This window comes from Malania oleifera, chromosome 11 (genome assembly GCF_029873635.1).
Source record: "Malania oleifera isolate guangnan ecotype guangnan chromosome 11, ASM2987363v1, whole genome shotgun sequence".
In the NCBI taxonomy this organism is placed as follows: Eukaryota; Viridiplantae; Streptophyta; class Magnoliopsida; order Santalales; family Ximeniaceae; genus Malania; species Malania oleifera.
The window spans coordinates 16890908-16915267 of record NC_080427.1 but is presented as its reverse complement, the minus strand read 5'-3'; the positions used below and the strand labels follow the sequence as shown (position 1 = coordinate 16915267).

The 24360-nt window shown below is 36.5% G+C and overlaps 1 protein-coding gene across 6 annotated transcripts in view; it reads left to right on the top strand.

Moving 5' to 3' along the window:
* Positions 1 to 7659: 7659 nt before the first annotated feature.
* Positions 7660 to 24360, top strand: part of LOC131168648 (protein PTST homolog 3, chloroplastic) — a 61730-nt gene continuing 45029 nt past the window's right edge. For 3 of the 6 annotated variants that reach the window (XR_009140371.1, XR_009140370.1, XM_058128251.1), the window contains exons 1-2: positions 7740 to 8067; positions 8559 to 8672. Coding sequence is in view for 3 of the 6 variants with exons in the window: in XM_058128251.1 (XP_057984234.1) it covers positions 7931 to 8067; positions 8559 to 8672 (251 nt within the window). In the remaining 3 variants the exon portion in view is untranslated. Of the gene's footprint in view, positions 8068 to 8558; positions 8673 to 24360 lie in introns of all 6 variants that reach the window. The other 3 variants (XM_058128250.1, XM_058128249.1, XR_009140372.1) reach the window with 3 other exon arrangements.

The window sequence follows — 24360 nt, the reverse complement described above, 5'->3', positions numbered from 1 at the left end:
GCGTATGGTAATTAGCCGCCATATAGCTATTTCGGCGTATGGTAATTAGCCGCCCCTAGCTGATTTCACAAAACCTGGAATCATTTTGGAACTCACGTCCCTATAAATTTCAGTGTACAATAATTAGCTGCCACATAACTGTTTTACAAATACTTGGAACAAATACATATAACCATACATACCACACTTATTTGGTTTGCGAAAAATCATATCATTTACAATTTCAAGTACATAGTTTATGCAAATATAAATTACGGTCACCTCAATAATACAGTTTCAAAGTAACAAATAGTTTTCCAAACAAAGTAGAGATGATACCTGAAATCCCCAATTTTTTCGAAAAACTGTAACCCGAAAATCCCGCATTTTTATCCAATAGATTTCCCCAAATAAGTAGCCAAAACATACATATAATCGTAACCTACAGACTTATCGATCCTGATTTCAAAAATGGACTGATAAAAATAGAATCCCCTTACCTTAACCCGAAATCCAACTACGAACTCTACGGTCCTCAAACTACGAACCGCGATTCCAAAACCTACAAATCACAGTACAGTACAGCTTACAATCCGTACTACTACACATATACTGAATTAGAAATGAAAACCAAGCCTTACCTCGATTTTAGCCCGAAACCTGAAATCTTCCAAAACGAGATTCCGATCCGCTAGAAACATAGAAAATTCTTCACTGATCCTCGCAGTAACTTTGGATTTGCAATTCAGGTGAGAAACGATGAAGCAATCGAGGAAAGAGAGAGAGAGAGCTTCAAATCCTAGAGAGAGAGAGAGAGAGAAAGAGAGAGGAAAACCATAACTTAGCCAAGAAGCAACCAAAAATATCCTTATAAAAACCTTTGACCCGAGAGGCTTCGTTGATGAATTGGTGTCTTCATCGACGAAGTCTTGAGGAATTCCATCGACGAGATAGTGATTTCATCGACGAACCCGGATATTTAAATTTTCCAAACCTCTCAGCTTTTCCTCGTCGACGAACCTCTGAATTTCGTCGATGAAAAGCCTTCTACCTTCGTCGACGAATTATGGCCTCGTCGACGAAGTCTGCGCAAATTCCATTTTTAGCCCTCTTTTACATAATAAACCCATATATCACGGTTCGGGTTCTTACACGCTAGGTCATCCAATCCATTGATTTTATAAATATGCTCATCCTAATTTTCCAAGTGGTGTAATCAACACCAAAAACAATGGAGGACTAGAAGGTGATCGTCCCTTTCTGAATTGGGATACACCAAATTGAGCCATTGTGATCTTTTAGAAAAGTTATTAAGCCTAATGCAACGAGGCTATACTAATTGTTAACTTTGGTGTATTCCCAAGAGGGGGGTGAATTGGAATTTTAAAATTTATTTGTAGGTTTAGTTAATCTAACAGCAGTATATTCGCAACCTAGGGTTTGCCTATACAGTTCCAAATGTGCAAATAAATAAAACGTGCGAAATTTAAATCATGCGTGGCATTCACAATATAACATACACGTGTGATAAATAAATTACGGAAAAATAAAATGCACACATGATATGTTATCGGCGTTCGACCAATACTACTTACGTCCCTGCCTCTAGCTCGCAAGCCCGAAGATTCCATTAATGGCTCACTTCATGGGTGGAGCGGCACTAGTTACAACTAGGGCAATTCATGGGGTTGACCTTAACTTAAACCTTACCAGGATGGTGCACCTAGCTTTCCTAATCGGGTCTAAGTCAATTCGGGACTATTCAACAGAACTAGTCTCTTTCTTCAGGCCCGTGCCTGGAATATAACAAATGTATAAAAATTTACATACACGAAAATACTTCTTACACAAGGGAATATGTACCACTACGCACAAGCACTAATCAATGCACATCAATAATATAGGAACTATAAGCTCAGTGCTCTATGTGTGCAATCAACACTCAGAATAATGACTTTATCTAATCAAGCACAAGAGTGTTCAAACAAGCTAATCTTTGAAAGTAAAGTATGTCAGATTAGTGTTTTCAAAGATGCTAACAATATTATTTAAATGAACTCAAAAATATTTTCTCAAATTGTATCAAGCACACAAAAGTTGTTTGAAATCATGTTTTGTAAAATATTTTGCACACAAAAATAATTACTTAAGGAATCTTGCAATGATAATGCAAAGATCCTCAAGCTAAAGAGTTTTCGCAGCACAAGATTTATTAAATAAAATTTGTGGGAAGAACCCTAGCCAAACTCTCAACAAAAATCAAACAATACAAATTTCAATAAGACTATAGGGCTATTTTGAATGAAACACTAATAATCTAAACACTCTCTCTAAGCTTGGATGATCAAAGAAAATGATGTAGGAGAGTATTTAGGAGTACTTGAGAAATATAGGCTTTGGAAATTTTTCAAAGATTTTTCACTAATTATTTTGCTAATCTCCACTTAATTTTCACAAATGAGCCCCTATTTATAGAAGGTGTGAGAATTATAACTGTTGGGGACATATATGTCATTTTGCAAAAGTTTAAGTGAGGTTAATAGAAATAACAGTGTTTTTAACCTTGGTAATTCTCGCCAACCCAAGAGCACCCGTCGACTGAACTTAAGGTTTGGTTGACCAAGTGACAGAGTTCGGTCGACTGTGCAAAAAATGAACTAAGAGTTCGATCGACCGTACATGTATGATTTAAGGGCGATTTTTCAAATTCGCGTGGTTCGGTCGACCAAGTCATTTTAAGCTAGAAGGTTTGGTCAACCGGGCAGTTGGGGTTTCTTCCGAGGATGTTCGGTCGACTAGAGCATTGGAGCTCATTTTTGGTTGGTCGATCGAAGGGTCAACTTTTGACCTAGGGAGGTTCGGTCGACCAAACAATATTATCTTGGCTAGGTTCGGTCGACCATAGTGTGGTTAAACTGTTGACTAAGAACCAGTTCGATCGACCGAAAGCTCCTCATGCATTATGGTTTGGTCGACTGAACATGCATTTTAGATTCATTTCCATCCTAATCCCTTTGTATATAAACCCTATTCATATGATGATTAAATTTAAGAAGATAGGACATATTTTTATGTAGCATAGGGGGTCCTATGATCAGTTTAGGGTATTTGAGAATTAACCCTAAAAATCTGACGTTGGTTGAATCCCTAAGGTCCATCTATGGTTTTGAACTTATAGTCATACATGCATGATATGTAGATTATTAGAGACCCTTTCTTAATTAAGATTATAGACCCAAATAGAAATTATAACAAATAAATATCAACTAGGGTCTTCATTTTTCTCTGGTGTTCGAGTGCCATCATATGATATTTCCAAGACAAACCTACACATCAACTCGGTAGACATTAAATACCTGAGTATTTGTCATAATCAAAATAGGGTAAACCCATAGGGTCAACATTAGGGATCACCCTTCGGTCGACAGAAGGTCGATCGATGCTGGATTTTTTCAGTTGACTCTCAAAGACCTTAGACTGGCCATAGGACACTATTATGCATGAAAATGTTCACTATTGACTTAAAATTAATTATCATATGTATAAGGACAACATTATAAGTGGAATAGGACCAAAATGCCAAATGATGGCATGTTCGGTCGACCGAACTCAGTTGTACTGAGATTTTCGGTCGACCGAACTCCCACCCGGTCAACTTGTTGACTTTTTGGTCAACCGACCAAAAGTATATGGGTTTCTCCTAGTCGACCAAACCCCACAAGGTCAACAAGTTGATTGACCAGAAATATATGGGCAATGCCCTAGTCGACCGAACCCCTATGTGGGAAACGTCAATCGCCCGGTCAACTGAACCTTGTAGTTCAAATTGACCCGATCGACCCAATCATGCGGATTTGGAAAATCGCCCTTGAACCTTGCTAGTCCAGTCAACCAGCCTTCCAATTCAAATTTCTCCGGGTCGACCGAATCGAGCCACTTGGTCAACCAAACCTTAAGTTTGGTCGACCGGTGCTCTTGGGTTGAACATTTTTTTTGACTAAAATTTTAAAGTCTTTAAACAAGGTTAACTTTGCCAAATTGTTTTAAAACAATTCTAATAATACCCTATATGTCCTAAATGGTCATAATTTGCCCAGCTTCTTTGTATAGGGGCTCATTTGTGAAAATTAGTAAGAGATTAGTAAGATCATTATCGAAAAATTCTCTCAAATTTAAAAAGCCTATTTTTCCAAATACTATCCCAAATACTCCTCTACTTCATTCTCTTTGATCATCTAAGCCTAGAGAGAGTGTTTAGATTATTAGTGCTTCATTATAAATAACCCTACACTCTCATTGATATTTGTATTGTTTGATTTTTGTATTGAGAGTTTGACTTGAGTTTTCCCACAGATTTAACTTGATGAATCTTGTGTTGGTAAAAACTCATTAGCTTGAGGATCTTAGCATTGATATTGCAAGATCCTTAAGCATTCTTTTTGTGTGCAAAATATTTTACAAAACTTGATTTCAAACAACTCTTGTGGTAGATATATTTGAGAAAATATTTTGAGTTCATTTAAATATTATTGCTAGCATCTTTGAAACACTAATCTGATATTGAGATTTGATACACTTTGCTTTCAAATATTAGCTTGTTAGAACACTTCGTGCATATTTGAGATTATACATCCTACTGAGTGTTGATAGCACACTTACATCATTGAGCTTATAAATCCTATATTATTAATGTGCATTGATTGATTGATATTGGTACGAATCTGCTTATTGGAGAAACATACACTTAGTACACTATTTGTATTGTGAAATATGTTGTATTCTAGGTGTGGCTTGAGGGGGCGGTAATCCAGTCCAGTAAGGATTGGTCATAAAGGTTGAGGTCAACCCTGTTTTAATTGATCTGGTTGTAAATGTTGAGATTAGCCCTATGCTAATTGACCTGTTTGTATTAGGTGCCGCTCCTCCTGTTAAGTGAGCCAATAGTGTAATCCTTGTGCTGGTGAGCCATGACCGGGATGTAGGCAGTATTGGTTGAACCCCAATAACATTTCTTGTGTTGCATTTAGTTCCCGCACTTAAATTTACACACTTGAATGTTGTCATTTTAATTATGTTAATGGTTTAGAAATACTGAGATTGCATCAATTGCTTTACATTCTTACTCAGTTTGAATTCTGCTGAATTGGTTAATGGTTAGAAAAACCCTAAGTTGGGATATACTAATTGTGATTTGAATTTGACCTAGGAAAGTTTGAAATTCCAATTCACCCCCCTTCTTGGGAATACACCAAAGCTATTAGATACATATGTGGTTCTCTTTCAAAATTAATCCTATGACTTCGGTAAGGATTCTTGATTTGAGTATACATCCAAGGGGTTAGGAAGGATCCGGACACACTAGGGCAGAGACTTACGGCTAAAGGATGGAGGTTTGGGTGAGGCCAATTTGGCCAAAAGAAAATGGGACTTTTGAGGGTTTAACCTATTCTAAACCTAGGCTCTAATACCAAAATGATGTAAGACGGGGTTGGGTGACCTAGTCCTACGGGTTTCAACCCTCAATCAACATACTTGAGAAACACTCTGAATTAAGAATTTAACCAACCAAATGTAAACAAAATAAATTATGTTTTATCACACTGGTCCAAAGATTTTGAAAAGGTATATAATTTGATTAATAAGTCAATCCCAAATGGTTCTTTCACAAAAGAATCAAGTGATATACTATGACGATGCTATTCAGTCATTCAAGAAAATAAGTCTATGATATCACAATCATATTCCCACAATTGACAAGCAAGTATGTGTAAAATATTGAAAATTTCACGTTCTGGGGTCTTGAGTCGACTGGGGTTTAGGGTCAGTCGCCTGGGATGTTTAATTCAGTTTTCTGGGTTGGCAGGGTTAGGTTAGTCGACTGAACTCTTGGGGTCAGTCGTCTGACCTATGACAGGATGTGTGGAATTACCGGATATCTTACCATTGATCAACGAACTTGAATCAAACCAAGAATCCTCACGATCGCGGTGAATAGGTGTAAGTACTGCTATTGTGGATGTCGTATGCGAATGGCGTGGGGAGTATGAGATGGTGATGATGTGATGGATAGATTTTGGTCTCACACCAACTGATCTCCGAGGAGAACGTCGTAACCTCTCGCCACTCAATCTCAAGGATCGGAACAAAGCTCAAAGCTTTACAAAGGAAGAACCTTTATTTATTCAATAACAATACCTAGCCGCCTTTTAGCTCTTACAATAGCGATATGTAGGGAAAAAAAAACAAAGCAATAACTGACCTACACTTCCCATACATGCATGAGAGACAACTCACTTAATGTTCCAAGTTATAAACCCATTAACTCACAAATTAAATACCTAACACAACTCACAATATAACATAAGACAATTAACTAAATGTAAACAAATTCAAAAGGGAGGCCAATCATATGTGGGGCCTAATGGGACTCGAGCTCGCTTGTTTTGATGTTCAAAGGATGGTATTTTCGACTAGGTTGCACCCCCAAGGCTCTTGGTCGCACTCTTGGTTGAAGTTCCTAGGATTTTCTTAGTGTGAGGTGACCTGATCGAACCTCAAGGTGTCCTAGTCGTGACCTAGTTGAGACTCTCAGGAAAATTTGCAAACCGCTGATGGATAATTTTAGCCGCGAACATATTTTAGTATTTAGACCATAACTTTTGCTCCAGAGCTCCAAATAAAGCGATCTTGGTATAAAAAGAAAGCTAACAACATTTCCCACAACTTTTGTGTTCAACCCATTTGAAGACGGGATGGTTTTGATAGAGAAATTTGCACATCAAATCATGGGTTCATGCAAAATAGCTTTAATGATGGTGGACTTCCGGAGGCTGTCCATGTGCCACCATGTCGGCGAATGAAAGGGGGAGTGGCTATGGATCCCCATCAGAGTGACATTCAAGGGGGCGTGTTATGAAAAATATGTATGTCACCTTTCATCTTTCACTCCTTCATCTTCCACCACTTCGGTTTTTCCATCCCAATAAATTCTTTGTTATCCATATTGGCCTATAAAAGGGCACCCTCCCTCTCACATTTGGAACACGCACATTGCATGCTTGTATACACACATTATATGCTTGTGTACACACTTACATGTTTAAAACAAGTAGGGTATATAGAAAGAAGAGGAGAGATAAAAAAAAATAGAGATATCTTATACAAAACTGGAAATATTTTGTATAAAATCGATTCCAAATCATTTTGTAATTTTTCCCAAAATAGTGAAATTTTTGATTCCATCCGTTCCTATAGTAGACATAGCCGAACCACGTAAATTTCTATCCCATCTCTATTTATTTTCCTACATCTTTTATAACACTTACAACCAAACAGATTAACAAACCAAATTTTAAATAAAACATATGAAAAGTATTTAGTTATAAACTCTCGTAATAATGGAAATGTGTACAATGTTTTATGCCATCATAAGCACATTTCCTTGGGAAATACAATCATCATTCACATTATTATAGATGTTATACATCAAGATAATCTGGTAGATGCCGGCCGAGATACCCGACGATATTAAAAAAAAAGAAGAAGAAGAAGAAGAAGAAGAAGAAGAAGAAGGTAAACTTGACGTCGCCAAGCGGACCTAAGTAAAAAAAATAGTCAAGCTACATGACGCATTCTTCTTTTTGTTCTAATGAAAAGGAAGAATCTGACCTGGGCATAGGCATGGAGAGAGGGGAAATCAAATAATATAATAATAACAAAGGGCAATTATATAGTGTTAAAAGGTGTATGGTATGGTGTTCTGGAAAAAAACTAGCTTTCACGAAGCAATCCTTTTGCGGCACTACCAGCACCCGCACAGCACGCAGTTGTTTCCATGATCCCGTCCATTTGATTCTCGCCAGAGTATCCTTTAATCCCTCGCTCCTCGTTTCCTTCTGCCTCTCGATGCTGCAATACCCATCTCGGGAAGAACCAGGTCTGCTCTTCGCTCATGGCTCTTTTGTTACCTGTGCCCGGCGTCTGCCGTCTTCCTCCTCAGAAGCTCTGCTCTTTCCCTCCTCGCTCTGTCGCTCTACGTCCACCTCGAAAACGCTTCACTGTTTGCGCTTCCTCTGCCAAGAAACCCAGGTTCTATTCTTTTCTCATTTTCCTGGTCGTACTCTCCATTTGGTTCCCCGGAAAGATGAGGAAAAGGAAAACAGAATAATTTGTTGCGTTGTTTCACAATTCTGCTTTACGCAAATTGAAAAGCATAACCTTTTGAACCTGATAAATTTATTGGGTTAGTTAAGTGGAGGTTTTTGCGTTTTGTTTGGCTGTATTTTTCCTATGGAATGAAAAAGTGAAAAGGTTTATTTTTGAAAGAAAAACTCGGAAGTTTTGGCATTCTAGTTTACATTTTCCCTGAGGTAGTGTTTGGGAGTGTGTATTTCGAGTCTTGAACTTGAATGAAATTCAATTCAATTTTGCATTACGTTCTATTCAAATCTAAGGCCTGAAATCTAAGCTCCCAAACATTTGGACATTGTTTTTTCGTATATTTTCTTAGCAATTAAACGCAGCATTATTAATTTTTTATTGGCTGCATTTATTTTCTATATGGTTTCCTATATGGGAAGTAGAAAGGCAAGGAGCAATGCTGATCTTTGCAATAATCTTCGGGACTTTGTATCTTCTGTTGGCTTTCCTGAGGGTCACGTCCCCACAATGAAGGAGCTTTTGCAGCATGGAAGGTTTTGAAATAATTCTATTTTTTATTTTTCTTTTTGCAATTCGATTCTGTTTTATCATACTCTGTCTCATGCAGAATTATCAGGGTTTGTTTGATGCAGAATTGTAGGGCCTTGCCAGTAATTAGTGATATGACCATTGAAAATGAAGTACACAAAAACATGGATAATAATTGATTAGTGATGACCAACCAAAGAAATGAAGAAGTATGAATCGTTTTGTTTTTGGGAAAAGTCCATGATGGGCTATGTATTATTTGTTGTGAAACTTGAGATTGTTCCACCTAACTTTACCACAGTTACAATTATACAGGTAAATAGAGAGTGAATAATTGTGCAAAATTACACCAGGTAAATTCCCAGGAAAGTGGGGGGTCCCAACGGACCGCTTAAATCCCTCTTTCCTAGACAGAATTTTCCTTAGACATGTAATTAACACAATATATTACTACAATTATACCCGACAAAAGTTAACTACTGAATAGATAAAAGGAAGAACACCAGAATTAACGAGGTTCGGCTAATTGTGCCTACGTCCTCGGACACTATTAATCAATATTTCTCTATTGTAGAAATATTACAAAATGAGAGAGAGAAGAGAGAATGTGCCTAAGAGAGAAGTAGGCAATTTTGGGGATGAGATTACAAATGGAGGTGATGGGTTTATATAGGTTAGAAAATACCACTATTACAACCACTAATCACCTACTTTAGAAAAAAAATAGCCTACCATTGAAGACTTCAATGGCAATGGTAGGCTTATAGAATAAGCCATAATTCAAAAAATCTCCACCTTGGCGAAATTCCATCTCTTAACATCTCTCATAGATTCCATAATATCTTCAAACACGCTTGTAGCGCAAATCTTTCAACTTTTAACAATGTTGATCAAGTTCAAGCAATGTTGAAACTTGACCACAGTTACCACTTTTGTCATCATATTAGTCGGATTCTCAGTGGTTCGAATCTTCTGGATTACTACTCCACCTTCTTCCAGAATTTCTCGAACAAAGTGATATTGAACGTCGATGTACTTTGTCCTTGAATGGTAGACTTGGTTCTTTGCTAGATGGATAGCACTTTGGCTATCACAATGCACCTTGATGTGCTTCTGTTCAATTCACAAATCTTTCATCAATCCTTGAAGCCAAATTGCCTCCTTCACAGCCTCTGTGACTGCCATATACTCTGCCTCTGTAATGGATAAAGCAACTGTTGACTGTAAGGTAGACCTCCAACTAACTGGCGCTTTTGCAAGAGTAAAAACATAGCCAGTAGTTGACCGACGCTTATCCAAATCACCAGCGTGGTCGGAATCACAGTATCCAACAATACTATGATCATCTTGCTTATCCTGCTCAAATATTAGTCCAACATCTACCGTATACAAAATGTATTGTAGAATCCATTTCACAGCTTGCCAATGTTTCTTTCCAGGATCATGCATATACCTGCTCACAACTCCAACGGTTTGTGAAATATCGGGCCTTGTACACACCATGGCATACATCAAGCTACCAACAGTACTTGAATACGGTACTTTTGACATGTATTCTCTTTCTGCTTCAGTTTTTGGAAATATAGATGCATTCAGCTTGAAATGAGGAGCAAGCGGAGTACTAACAGGTTTTGACTTCTCATCCATACCAAAACGCTTCAGTACTTTTCTCAAATATTGTTTTTGAGTCAAACAAAGCCTCCCCAATTTCCTTTCTCTACTTATCTCCATACCAAGAATTTTCTTTGCTTCGCCTAGATCCTTCATCTCAAACTCCCTATTCAACTGAGCCTTTAGTTTGTCAATTTCTATCTGACTCTTGGAGGCTATCAATATATCATCAACATAAAGAAGAAGATATATGAAAGATCTATCTTGTAGCTTGCAAAAATACACACAGTGATCATATTTGCTTCTTCTGTACTTTTGCCCCATCATAAACTTGTCAAATCGTTTGTACCACTGCCTTGGGGATTGCTTTAATCCATACAACGATTTTTCAAGTTTGCACACCATATTTTCTTTTCCAGCAACTTTGAAACCTCCTGGCTGAGTCATGTAGATTTTCTCTTCCAAGTCTCCATGTAAAAATGCAGTTTTTACATCTAATTGAACTAGTTCCATATCCAATTTTGCTACCAAAGCCAATAAGATTCTAATGGAGGAATGTTTTACTACTGGAGAAAATACCTCATTGTAATCAATTCCCTCCGTTTGTGCATAGCCTTTAGCCACCAACCTTGCTTTGTAGTGAACACTATTCTTGTCAGGAAATCCATCTTTCTTTGTATATACCCATTTACACCCAATTGCCTTCTTTCCCTTCGGAAGACTAACAAGCTTCCATGTTCGATTCTTATGAAGGGACTGCATTTCTTCATTCATGGCTTCCCTCCACTTTTCTTCTTCCGAACTTTGGATTGCTTCATTGTAACTAACAGGAGTATCATCGTTTGCAATTGGAGATGCGTAAGCCACCATGTCAACAAAGCGAGCAGGCTTTCTAATTTTTCTCTTTGGCTTACTCAATGCAATAGATTCATGTTGCTGTGGAGGTTCTTGGGTTGAAACCTCTTCTACAGGCGACTCTTCTTCTACCATAGGAGAATCTTCATTTTTTGGGTAAACAATTCTTCTATCAAACTCCACCTGTTTTGGAGCACCATCTTTTTGCTCAACACTTTCTGTTGTCACCTTTCTTAAAAAAGTAGATTCATTAAAGGTAACATCCCTGTTGAAGATTATTTTCTTTGTTTCTGGACACCAAAGACGATATCCCTTTACTCCAGAGGTGATTCCCATAAAGATTGCTTTCTTAGCCCTCGGATCCAGCTTTGATTCCTTGACATGATAGTAGGCAGTGGAACCGAATACATGTAAGGAATCATAATCTGTAGCAGGCATTCCAAACCATTTCTCCAATGGTGTTTTACCACAAATAGCAGTAGATGGTAGGCGGTTGATGAGGTGGCAGGCATATGTTACAGCCTCAGCCCAAAATTCTCTACCCAACCCAGCATTGGATAACATACACCGAACCTTCTCCAACAATGTTCGATTCATACGTTTTGCCACTCCATTCTGTTGTGGTGTACTTCTCACTGTGAAGTGTCGTATAATACCTTCATCTTCGCAGACTTTAAGAAATGGATCACTTCTATATTCTCCACCATTATCTGTACGGAGGCGCTTGATCCTTTTGCTTGTTTGAGTTTCCACCATATTTTTCCATTTGAGGAAGACTCCTAACACTTCATCCTTAGTTTTCATAGTATACACCCATACTCTTCGAGAAAAATCGTCAACAAAGGTCACATAGTAGTGTTTTCCTTCCAGTGAAGTTGTCTTGGAAGGCCCCCACACATCAGAGTGAACATAATCCAAAATACCCTTGGTATTATGGATTGCAGTAACAAATTTCACTCTTGTTTGCTTCCCTTTGATACAATGTTCACAGAAATCTAGCTTGCAGGTCTTTGCTCCCTTTAATAATCCTTGATTTGTAAGAAGTCCCAAGGATTTTTCACCTGCATGCCCCAAGCGTATATGCCATAACCTAGTTGCCTCTATTTCTTTATCATAAGAAGAAACTGTTGTTGCCGTCCCAATAACTATACGACCTTGATAGTGATACAAGTTATTGTTCTTCCGAATTCCCTTGATTACCACAAGTGCACCAGAGATGATCTTCATGACTCCGTTTTCCGCTGTTACTTTGAATCCCTTTGATTCTAGGGTTCCCACAGAAATAAGATTCTTCATCAAACTTGGTACATATCTAACGTCCGTCAATATTTTGATTGATCGATCTTGATTCCTCAAGCGGACTGAACCAATCCCATGTGTGGTAAGAGGGATATCATTTGCTGTGTAGACGACTCCACCTTCTAGTTCTTTAAAATCAAAGAATCAATCCTGATTGGGATACATATGATGGCTACACCCAGAATCTAGTAGCCATATACTCGAAGAACTAGTTGATGGCGTAGCAGCAAGCGAAAGATCTGAGCTCCCATCTTCGTACTCAGCCACATTTGAGATGGCCTTTCCTTTATCAGGTTTGCCTTTATTCTTTAGCTTCGGACAGTCTTTCTTCCAGTGTCCCTTTTCCCGAAAAAAGGCACATTCATCTTTGTTTGGTCTGGACCTTGACTTGGATCTCTCTTTCTTTCTACTATTCTGGCTTTGTGAACGGCCTCGAACTACTAGAGCTTCGTTGGCTCCACTTGTGCTTTCAAGCTTGTCCTTCTTCCTCAATTCATAGCTATACAAAGCAGCACAAACCTCGCCAAGAGACACTTTATCCTTTCCATGGAGTAGAGTAGTTTCAAGAAACTCAAACTCCTCAGGAAGGGATCCCAACAACGTCAAAGCCAGGTCTTCATCTTTAAAAGTCTCATCCAGATTAACTAGATCAGTAACCAACCTATTAAACTTGGTGATATGATCATTCATAGTGGTACCCGAGACATAAGTGAAGCGAAATAGTCTCTTCTTCATATGGAGTTTGTTCTGAGAGTTTTTCTTCAAAAACTTTTCCTCCAGTGCCTTCCACAACTTGTTTGCAGAAGTTTCCTTACAGAATGCATACTTCTGTTCTCTTGAAAGACACGATCGAATTGTACCACATGCTAATCGATTGATGGTCCCCCATTCTTTCTTCTCAATATCTTCTGGTTTCTCTTCTTCAATGGCAATGTCTAGACCTTGCTAAAAAAGAGCGTCTAGAACCTCACTTTGCCGCATACCAAAATGACCGGTGCCGTAAAAAATCTCCACTGCAAATCTGGCATTTGTCACAGTAGTTCTTGCCAAAATAGACGAGTTTGATGTGGATGCTTTTGCACTAACTGCCATCTCTGCCATAAATGCTATTCAATAGTTGCCGATGCGGAATGCCAATAGCCCAAGGAAAACTTTTCTGATGTGGAAGATCAGACTAAGCTGCAACCACAGAGCATACTAAGAATAACCTTGGCTTTGATACCAATTGTTGTGAAACTTGAGATTGTTCCACCTAACTTTACCACAGTTACAATTGTACAGGTAAATAGAGAGTGAATAATTGTGCAAAATTACACCAGGTAAATTCCCAGGGAAGTGGGGGGTCACAACGGACCGCTTAAATCCCTCTTTCTTAGACATAATTTTCCTTAGACATGTAATTAACACAATATATTACTACAACTATACCCGACAAAAGTTAACTACTGAATAGATAAAAGGAAGAACAATAGAATTAACGAGGTTCGGCTAATTGTGCCTACGTCCTCGGACACTATCAATCAATATTTTTCTATTGTAGAAATATTACAAAATGAGAGAGAGAAGAGAGAATGTGCCTAAGAGAGAAGTAGGCAATTTTGGGGATGAGATTACAAATGGAGGTGATGGGTTTATATAGGTTAGGAAATACTACTATTACAACCACTAATCACCTACCTTAGAAAAAAAATAGCCCACCATTGAAGACTTCAATGGCAATGGTAGGCTTCTAGAATAAGCCATAATTCAACATTATTTGAGTTTGTAATAGGAGTTGTAAGACTTAGATGAAGAAAATAATACAGACGAAGATGGTACAAAAGCTAATAAGGAGGGAGGGAGGGAGAGTTCTATGATTTATTATTTGGAACTGCTGTATTAAAGTTGACGTATTATTTGATACAGCGCCCAACCGGATGGGCATGGACTTTTGAGAGAAGCATGTAGAAAATTATGGAAGTTCAATACGACGCTTTTGATGTACTATTGAAATCGGATGGGGGAGAGAGACATGTAGAAAGTGAAGAAAGTTCAGTTTAATTATACAGAAAATAATGGAAGCTTTTGAATGCCCCTTAGGGACATTTCTGTGGTTAAATCTTGGGAGTTCTGTTTTGGAAGTCTTAGGTTTGAATCTTGGGAGGGCCGGGAGATGGACTATCTTTCATTGTGTAGCCCATGCATGTGTGGCCTAATTGAACAAAACAAATTGAAGTTGAATATCAAAAACCAGATGGTATGAATGACCATTTATAGGATAGAACGTACCTTTTTTTAATAGAATAAATAACTTTATAGAATATATAACTCTATTTATGGAGGGTAGAATATAGCAGGAGTATAATAATCCTCCTAGAAAATATAAAAACACCCTGGAAAATATATAACGCCGAACATAAGAAAACAAAGCAAAGACAATAGATTTAGCTACCACCACCATCCAATCACGCTGAAGATTAGAGAAAGCAAACCACCCAAAACATCCAGAAGAGAAGACCCTCAAAGATACAAAAAATGTGATCCTATCCACAGTGAACTAGAGGAAATATATGGATGATTATGGAAAATGCAGTCTTTTCTTTCTAGCCTTATCACTTATAAGATAGCCAAAACTTTACACCTTCATGATCTCCTTACTTCCTTTTTCCTCCCAAATCCTCTAAAGCAATCAATAGAAAAGCATCCAAAGAGTTAGGACATACCTTATACTAACAAATAGACCAAAAAGATAGTTGTCTAATTTGGAAAAGGCACTGCCAAATCGGTGGTCAAAATGTTGACGTTATGTATGTATCTATGTGTGTAATACAATGTAATGATAATATTACACCAATTTAACATAGTGTTACAAAAAAAAATGGTGGCTATAATTTTTTATTAGCCAATTGAGTGAAAAAATAATAATTAACACATTTTAGATAAAATTGTTTTTTTTTAAAAATATTCTTAAACTTATTATTATAATATATTATTCTTAGGAGTCAAACGAATATTGAAAGATAAAGAAAGAGAAGTGTTTGATTCAATTAATAATTTACTTTACTTGGTATGTTGGTTTGTATGTTTATTAACCATTAGTGTATATTACTTATTTGGTTACAAGAACAAAAGGATTAAATTAGTAGGGCGGTAATGCACAAGCTTAAGATACTTTGAGGTTGTGGGTTTGAATTCTTGTGGCTGCACCATGCCCCTTAATTCTTGTTTATTTAAAGGTAAGGGAGTGAGTTGACCTACTTCTAACGTAGGTTTAGTCCGGTTAATGCAAATTTCGACCATTTTGGAGACTGGTACTGGTAAAACAAGGTTGGACCAGCTAGTACACTATGGGTTTAAAACCATGTAAAAAAGCTCGTTCCATAGACTCCAGCATAGTGAAGAAAGATATGAACACATGTCGCTAGCAAAGCACATTATGGAAACAACAGGAGACAAAGCCTTGTGGGGCCTTTTAGTCTGCAATAGATTGTTGGCATTAACCTATTAAGAATGACCATCCAGAGAAGCCTTAACCTTAAGGTAGACCTTAGTTTTCTATCACTCATTACTAGTTATGTAGTGTTAATTATTTAGTATGACAAATATGTGTTAAGGGTATGATGGTCACTGTTACATGCCCAACACATGTTGTAATTATTTCCAAGTTATTAAACATTCTTAAGATGGCACCTTGAGACCCACTCTAGTGCTGCAGCCACCACCAAACCGATCCTTGAATCTCATAAACATCTCCATGTTGGCCACTATAGGAGGGTTGTCCTCCCCACCATAAGCCTAAAACAACTCTAGAAATTTTTGGAAAAATCCTAGACAATGCAAGGACAAAACCATAAAATACTAGGAGATATTGCAAAGTGTACATCATTGTCGCTACGTCACTAATCTGTAGACCCCTTGAAATGCCATCGTTAGAGGTCACACCCCATGCCCTTGCATGCTAATCAAAGGCTGATGGCTTGGACTCCACTCATTAGTGCATGAGGCTTTTTTAAGCCTTGTTTTTGGTTTGATTTGTCCCCACATGTTTTGAATTCCTCTATAAACCATGAATCAAGGTGTGGGTCATGGATTTTAGTCCAAATATCCAACCTTTTTAGTTGTTCATTCATGGTACTTTGTCAATGTTGTTAGAGATTATTTGTCAGTAAATGAGTTCATTGCAGCTGTGGTAGGGTTGTGTTGGTGTGCTATTCATGTTATTTTTTATTGGTCTTGTTTGTGGATGTTGGGATGGATTAAATCCCGAAAGTGTGTTTCCTTTGTCACCACCACAAATGATAATTGAGAAATTGAATTGAGGCAATGGTGTACAACCTATCAAGATCTATTTGATAGGTTAGATGAGTTTGAACACTTGAGTTGAGTTTGATGATGAATAGAAGGAAGCATGGGTTTAGGAACATGTATTGACTGTCTCCTTGCTGTGTAACATGATGGAACCTTCCACAATGGAACCCCATATTGCACTGATATGTGTTTGGAAGTATGCAAGGAGATATGGAACTATGTCAAGCTTTTATATTCTAGTAACGTAACCTATATGTACGCTCTCTACTGGAGTGACCACAAGAAGGAGATAAGAGTGTTGCGGAGTATGTTACGGAGATGAAGCGTATCATGAGGAACTCAACATTGTGCAACCAATAACAGCTGTAGCTTTTTTCTTTGAGATGCAACAACAAAGGGAGCAAATGGCAGTCCTTTGGGTCCTTGCAAGTTTAAAATCTGAGCTTGAACTCGTGTAGTGATTCTTAGTAGTGTGGAGTTGCCATATTTTGTCACCATCTATGTTTGCATACTTTGTGCCTTCTCTAATGCTTATTCAATTTTTAATTTTGGTGCTCCAACAAATAGTTTTCTGAGATGTCTACAACCAAGGGGGTTTAGTAGTAGAATTGCATAGGGTAGTTCAAGTAACTGTGGAGGAAGGGATGGATGTGGTTAAGGTATCTGATGCAAGTGCATTCATTGTAGATGAGGAGGTCATAAGATTGAGCAAACCTCGTATGTCATTAATGCAATGACCACATATTCTACCACTACCTATTCAGCCATTGACGGACGTATTATATCTGTCTTGGAGGAGAAGTATTCAAAGTCCTTGTAGTTTAGGTTTCCTAGCTAGCTTCTGTTCTCATTGCATCTCTTGTAACCTTGCAACCTGCTTGTTGTCTTCCACTAGTTCTTAAGTCATAGATTTTGTTGCTAGTGGTGATCAACCTCTTTTCTGCCATTTGGGAACCTACCTTGTCTTACCCTTTCTCAAGGGTCCACTATTACACTTAAGGAAATAGGGACAAGAAATCCTACTCCCTTAGTCTCTCTTCCTCTTTTGTTTTGTGTATTCTAAGACTTCTTTTTAATTTCATGTTTGTTAGGAAGTACTAAGATTAGAAAATTAATTAATTGTTCCATGATTTTCATTACTTATTACTACTTTTTGTTGCTATTTACTTGCATTGCTGATGCTGCACCACTTCAAACCAATTGGCCCCTTGGTCATCCTTCATTGGACAAGCTAAAAACGGTTATTTCCTTCTTTGAGTTCTATCTATCTTGAGTGTGAGTCTCGTGAATTGGGAAAGCAATATTGTGTTTCGTCTGCTTCCTGAATCAATAAATGAGCAGTCACTCTTTTTATGTCAGTTCATTTTTTATGTTTGGGGTCCTAGTTTTATTGCATCAAAGTTGGATCTCAAATACTTCGTTACTCTTTCGATGACTACTTAGGGATGACTTGGCTTGATTGAATGAAAAGTTATTTTGAGTGGTTTAGGGAATAAATCAAATTCTTACCAAATTCACCTAGGTCAAGGGAATAGATTTGGTTGGTGTAGAAGGGAGAGGAATAAGAAGTTAGCACAAGAAACTAGGATTAGATTAGCAACTTGGAATATAGGGATACATATAGGCAAAAGTATGGAAATTGTGGAAATAATGTTTAGAAGGAAAATTAACTTAATCTGCCTTTAAGAGACAAAATGGATAGGGGAGAAAGTTAGAGAAATTGAAAAATCAGGAATTAAACTTTGGTACACTGGAAAAGAAAAACATAAAAGTGGGGTTGAAATTATTATACACAAAGACCTAAAAAATAATGTAGTAAATTTTAAAAGAATAGGGGATAGGATCGTTAAAATCAGGATAACTTTAGTTTTGGAGATCGTAAATGTCATTAGTGCGTATGCTCCCCAAATAGGCTTAGTAGAAAATCTTAAAAGACAATTTTGGGAAGATATGTATAGTATCTTACAGGGGATTCCAATGTCTGAAAAGACATTCATTGGAGCTGACTTAAATGGACACATTGGAAAGGATAATATAGGCTATGAGAGGATACATGAAGGTCATGGGTATGGAGATAAAAATGAGGCTGGTGATAAGATCTTAGATTTATCTATGTCTTACGATTTGGTTATAAGAAGAGAAGAACACTTAATAACTTTAAAGAGTGGGCTTAATAAAAGTCAAATAGATTTCTTCTTAACTAGGAAGGGGGATCGTCTATCTTGTAAGGATTGTAAAGTTATCCCAAGTGAAAATTTGACTACACAATATAGAATCCTTGTATTAGATATATATACTAAAAAAGTGGAAGAGAAAGAGTAACATAAATCAACACAAGAGGACTAGGTGGTGGAGCTTGAAGGGAGATAATATTGTAAAATTCAAAGATTAAATGATCAAAGAGTGTGATTGGATAGTAGAGGGTAAGGTAGATGCAAATAATGTTTGGAATAAAATGGCTAACTCTATCGATAGGATACTAAAAGAGATTTTAGGCGAATCCAAAGGTAGATACTTTGGTAATAAAGAAAGTTGGTGATGGAATGAAGAAGTCTAGAAAGCTATTAAGACAAAAAGAAATTGGTATAAAATATGGGAAAATTATAGAAATATAGAAAATCTTGAAAAATATAAAGAGGCGAGAAAAAAAATGCAAAAAGGGCTATTAGTGAAGCTAAACATAGAGCTTATGATACTTTATATATTATACTAGATACAAAAGGAGTAAAAAGGCATTTGTAAACTTGCTAGAGGTAGAGAAAGAAAATTTAAAGATTTAGGTGTTGTAAAGTGTATAAAGGACGAGAATGATAATGTATTAATTAGAGAAAAAGACATAAAAGAGAGGTAGAGAAGATACTTTGATAAGTTGTTTAATGAAAACCGAAATGAAATATTTTACTTGGAAGTGACAAATGAGGAGAAGACTAAAAATAGGAGATTTATTTGCAAAATTAGAGTCCTTGAAGTTAAGTAAAAATAGATGAAAAGTGTGCAATCTACAGGTGCAGATAAAATACTAATTGAAGTTTGGAAATATTTAGGGGATAAAGGAATTATTTGGTTAATTAATCTATTCAAAATTATTATGAAAAGCAAGAAAATGCCAGAGGAATGAAGGAAAAGTACGTTAATACCTTTATACAAAAACAACAACGATATTCAAAACTATAACAACTATTGTGGAATTAAGATTATGAGCCATATGATGAAATTATGGGAACGGGTAATTGAACAAAGAATAAGACTAGCAACGAGAATTTTAGAAAATCATTTTGGTTTTATGTCTAGGAGATCAACAACAAATGCTATTTATCTTTTAAGAAGTTTAATGGAAAAGTTTAGGGAAAAGAAGAGGGACTTGCATATGGTTTTTATTGACTTAGAGAAAGCTTATGATATACCAAGGAAAGCATTTTGGTGGGTCTTAGAAAAGAAAGGGGTATGCAATAGTTATACTAAGGTCATTAAGGATATGTATGATAGAGTAGTGACTAGTGTTAGGATTGTAGGAGGGGAATCTAGATATTTTCCAATCACAGTAAGTGTACATCAAGGTTCTACTTTGACTCCTTTATTTTTTTACTTTAGTGATTGATGAACTATTTGGAATATCCAATATGAGATCCCTTGGTGTTTGTTGTTTGCAGATGATATTGTGTTGCTTGATGATAGTAGGAGCAGAATCGAATCTAAACTAGAACTTTGGAGAACCACATTAGAGTTTAAGGTTTTAGGATAAGTAGGAATAAGACAGAATATATGAAATGTAATTTTAGTAATGTAGGGAGTAGTAGTGGAGAGAAGATTAAACTTGATAATCAAAAAATTAATAGCACTAATAGATTTAGATATCTTGGTTCTATTATGCAAGCAGAAGGGGATATTGAAGAAAACGTAACACATAGAATTAAATTAGGTTTGATAAAATGGAGGAGTGTGTCATGCGTGTTGTGTGATCATAGAGTACCCTTAAAATTAAAGGGAAAGTTTTATAAGACGGCTATAAGGCCAACTATGCTTTATGGTTCAAAATGTTGGGCAAATAAAAAACATGTACAAAAAGTAAAAGTTGCTGAAATGCGAATGTTAAAGTGGATGAGTGGTTTTATAGTAAAAGATAAAATAAAAAACAAGCATATACGCAATAATTTAGGCATAACACCTGTTGAAGACAAGATAAGGGAGGGGTGGCTTAGATGGTTTGGGCATGAAACTTAGGCCTAGTAGAGTGCCTATGAGGAGGAGTAATTTAGTTATAGTTTCTGGCATGAAAAGGGGTAGGGGTAGGCCCAAAATAACTTGGTATGAGGAAGTGGGGAAGGATTTAATAGCCCTTAATCGTATAGAGGAAAATGCTCTTGATCGGGTGAACTGGCAGAAAAAGATTCATGTAGCCAACCCCACCTAGCGGGACTTAAAGCTTGTTATTGTTGCTGTTGCTTATTTTGAGTTGTTTATGTGTGCCTTCTACTAGTATCTAAATTTGATATTTTTGGGTTCTTTTTCAAACCTATCACCGATACTAAGTAGTAGTAAAAAATTTGTATCCATTTGTTATGAAATAGAGACTTAGTTTGATTTGTGTCAGGATGCTTCATAGTGATAATTCTAGTACTTCATGTCCAATCCAAATACCTGTATGGCTAAATGTGGTATAAATTATTAGTCATCTTGTGCCTATATTCTACAATGAAATGGAGTTGTTGAGAGTAAAAATAGGCATATCCTTGGAGTTAATCATGCCAAGGTGTATTGCAGTGTTTTTGTGCTCATTGCTTTGTTATCATTAGAATGCCATCTTCTGGTCCTGGAGGTAAAATACCCCACTTTGTTCTCGTGCTGAATGCTTAATTGGTCTTGTTGCTTCCTCCCATATTAGGTGTTCTCTCCATTGTCCATCAATTAACTTCTGGAGTGGATAAGTTCAATCCTCGTGCTAAAAAATGTATTTTTTTGGATACTCTGGTATTCAAAATGGATATCTCTAATACAGCCCTACCATGCATTGCTTTTTTGTTTATAGTAGTATTTCCTTCTTTGATCTACACCTTACGAATCCTTTGGCCTTGTTGACCACCATGAGTCCCTTCCTTTGTACAGACTTCCAAATTTTGGCATGTAGTCTCTACCTAGCAATCCTTTGCATCATCATGTAAATGTGGATCCTCCTAGTTCTGGCTTATCTTAAGGTCTAAGTATATGCATAACTACGACTCAAGAGTTGAGAGCCCCCTCTAGCCCCTACTGCTTTTTTATGTTTCCTTATTTAAAGATCAGTATCCCATGATGTTGATCCTCCTTTTCCATCACTTTAGACGATCGTGGGCAATTTTCTCTAACAATTAGAATCATAAAGAAAAATTAAAAAAAGAATAAAGTCAAAATAAGAAAAAAATAAAACACAATCCTTGAATAGCGTGTAGGTCATTTTAAACTCACAAACTCAAATAAAGCATGTATAAGATAAGCATAAGTCATAACATTACGAAATTCACACTATTTTCGTGGTTCGAAGTTAAACTCTTAAATAAACATAAAAAAAGAAGAGATGAAGAACTAACTAAAATCTAAATTAATAAAGCTCAAAAGGAACTATCAAGGTCTTCTTCGTCAAAGTCGTCATCATCATCAAACTCATCAAAAGGTAGGAGTCCTTCCACTTCAGTAATATCACCTTCTTCCTCAATTGTGGGCGCCTACACATTCAATGAAGTTATGGTTTAGAAAAATTATAAATTGATAATTTAGTAGATTCAAAAATAATTATGGATCTTTTACTTTCCAAGTTTTACTAGAATTCACAAGTTTTACTTTTGCAAGGATTTAAGGAATGAGAGCTACCACAAGCTTGAGTTGCTTGACCATTGTCTCCTTCATTTGCTACCATTGGCAAAGCTCTAATAGCATAAACTTTAGAGGGATTTTCATCATCAAGCCAAGAAGCATCTTTTGAGAGGACATGTTCTTTTTTTCTTGGTGATCCATTCATCATTTGAATATACTTCCTCCACCAATATTGGATCATAATTCTGTCTTCTTCTTATAACTTTCTCTCTTTGAGTTTGGTGTTGTATTTCACATAAGCTAGAGCATTCAATCTTTGTTGCTCTACTTTATTCCTTTTTTCATATGAATCTACAATTGGTCCATTTAAATGTTTAAATGTTAGAAGACAAGTGCATAACCAAGTTAAACATGGAGAATAAATGAATAACTTCAACTAGTAGATAACATGAAATTTGTTGACTAAGAACACGAACAACAAACATTGTTAGTTCAGGGATTTTGTCCTAAAACACATCCATCAATTAGCTACAAAAGAAGAAATATTTTATTGTAAGAAACAATGATAGAATACTAACTAATTGCCATCAACTTGCTGCAGGTTAGGAGACCTTTGAAGGCTATATCTCCATTTATATGTGTTCTCTGCTTTAATTGTTCAGAATCATCATCACATTTGTTCATTCGTTGCGACTATGCTTGGAGTGTTTGGAATAAGTTATTTGGTATTTTAGGCGAATGTTGTGTGAGTTCTAAGACAGTGGAGGATTTTATGGCAGTGACTTTTGTTGGATTTGGCGGGAAAAAGGATAGGGCAGCGCATTGGAAATGTGTTTTTTTTTTTCTTGGGGGTGGGGTGGGGGAGGGGGATGTGGATGGAGCGTAATGCACACAATTTTTAGGGCGGAAGTCGGCTCAGTTGCTGGTTTGGGAAAAGATACATTATTTGGCTTATCTTTGGTGCGTGGGACAAGGGAATTTTTAGGGCGTGAGCTTTTCTGATATTCAGTGTGATTGGCATTATGTGTTGGAGTGTTAGTTCGTGATGGTTTTTTCTCTTTTGTTCTCTAGTTTATAGGTTTTTCTTTTGTTTTTTATCTGGATTTTCCAGACTTTGTTAAGGAGATGTCTTAAGGGTGTTTGATAAAATTTAGCAATTAGCGCCGAATGCAATGTTGAATCTGTGAACCGGGTTTTGAATATAATTGGAACCAATTTCTGAATCTGAATGCTGAATTATTATTTTTGTTTGGTATTAACCTCTGAATATATGTATTTTTCCAGTTTTAATCTTGTAAACTATCAAGGGAAAACCTGTTTGTTAAAATTAATAAACATTCTTTGAGATCAATTTTTTTTATATATATAAAAAATAATATGTCTCAAATATAAAACATAATAATTGAAAATATTTTCTAATGTAAATACTTTAAAACATAAGATATTTATTTATTGTGAAACATTATAAGAAATTATTATTTTTTAATTAACACTTCAACTAAATACTTGCTTTTTCTCCATTTTTTTTCAGCCTTTCTTCTGCAAAAATCTCAGTTTTATAATTTCCATCAATGGTTCTAACATTTTGATCCTTTATATATACAAAGAAAAATCTTCATAAATCCCCACAAAGGAAGTGGGAGAGTTAAAAATCTATTGAATTCATGGTCTCTTTCTGCTGTGGGTTTGGATTCACCAGAGAGCATTTTAATATGCAAAAGAATATTTGAGTCTTTCCAAAATTGAAAGCCACACTAGTTGGAGATAATTCAAGCAAGATGGGCCTTCCCGAATCGTATTTTGAGATCTTGTGCAGCAGTAGATAAACCAAAGCATAAGTAGCAATTTTATTTA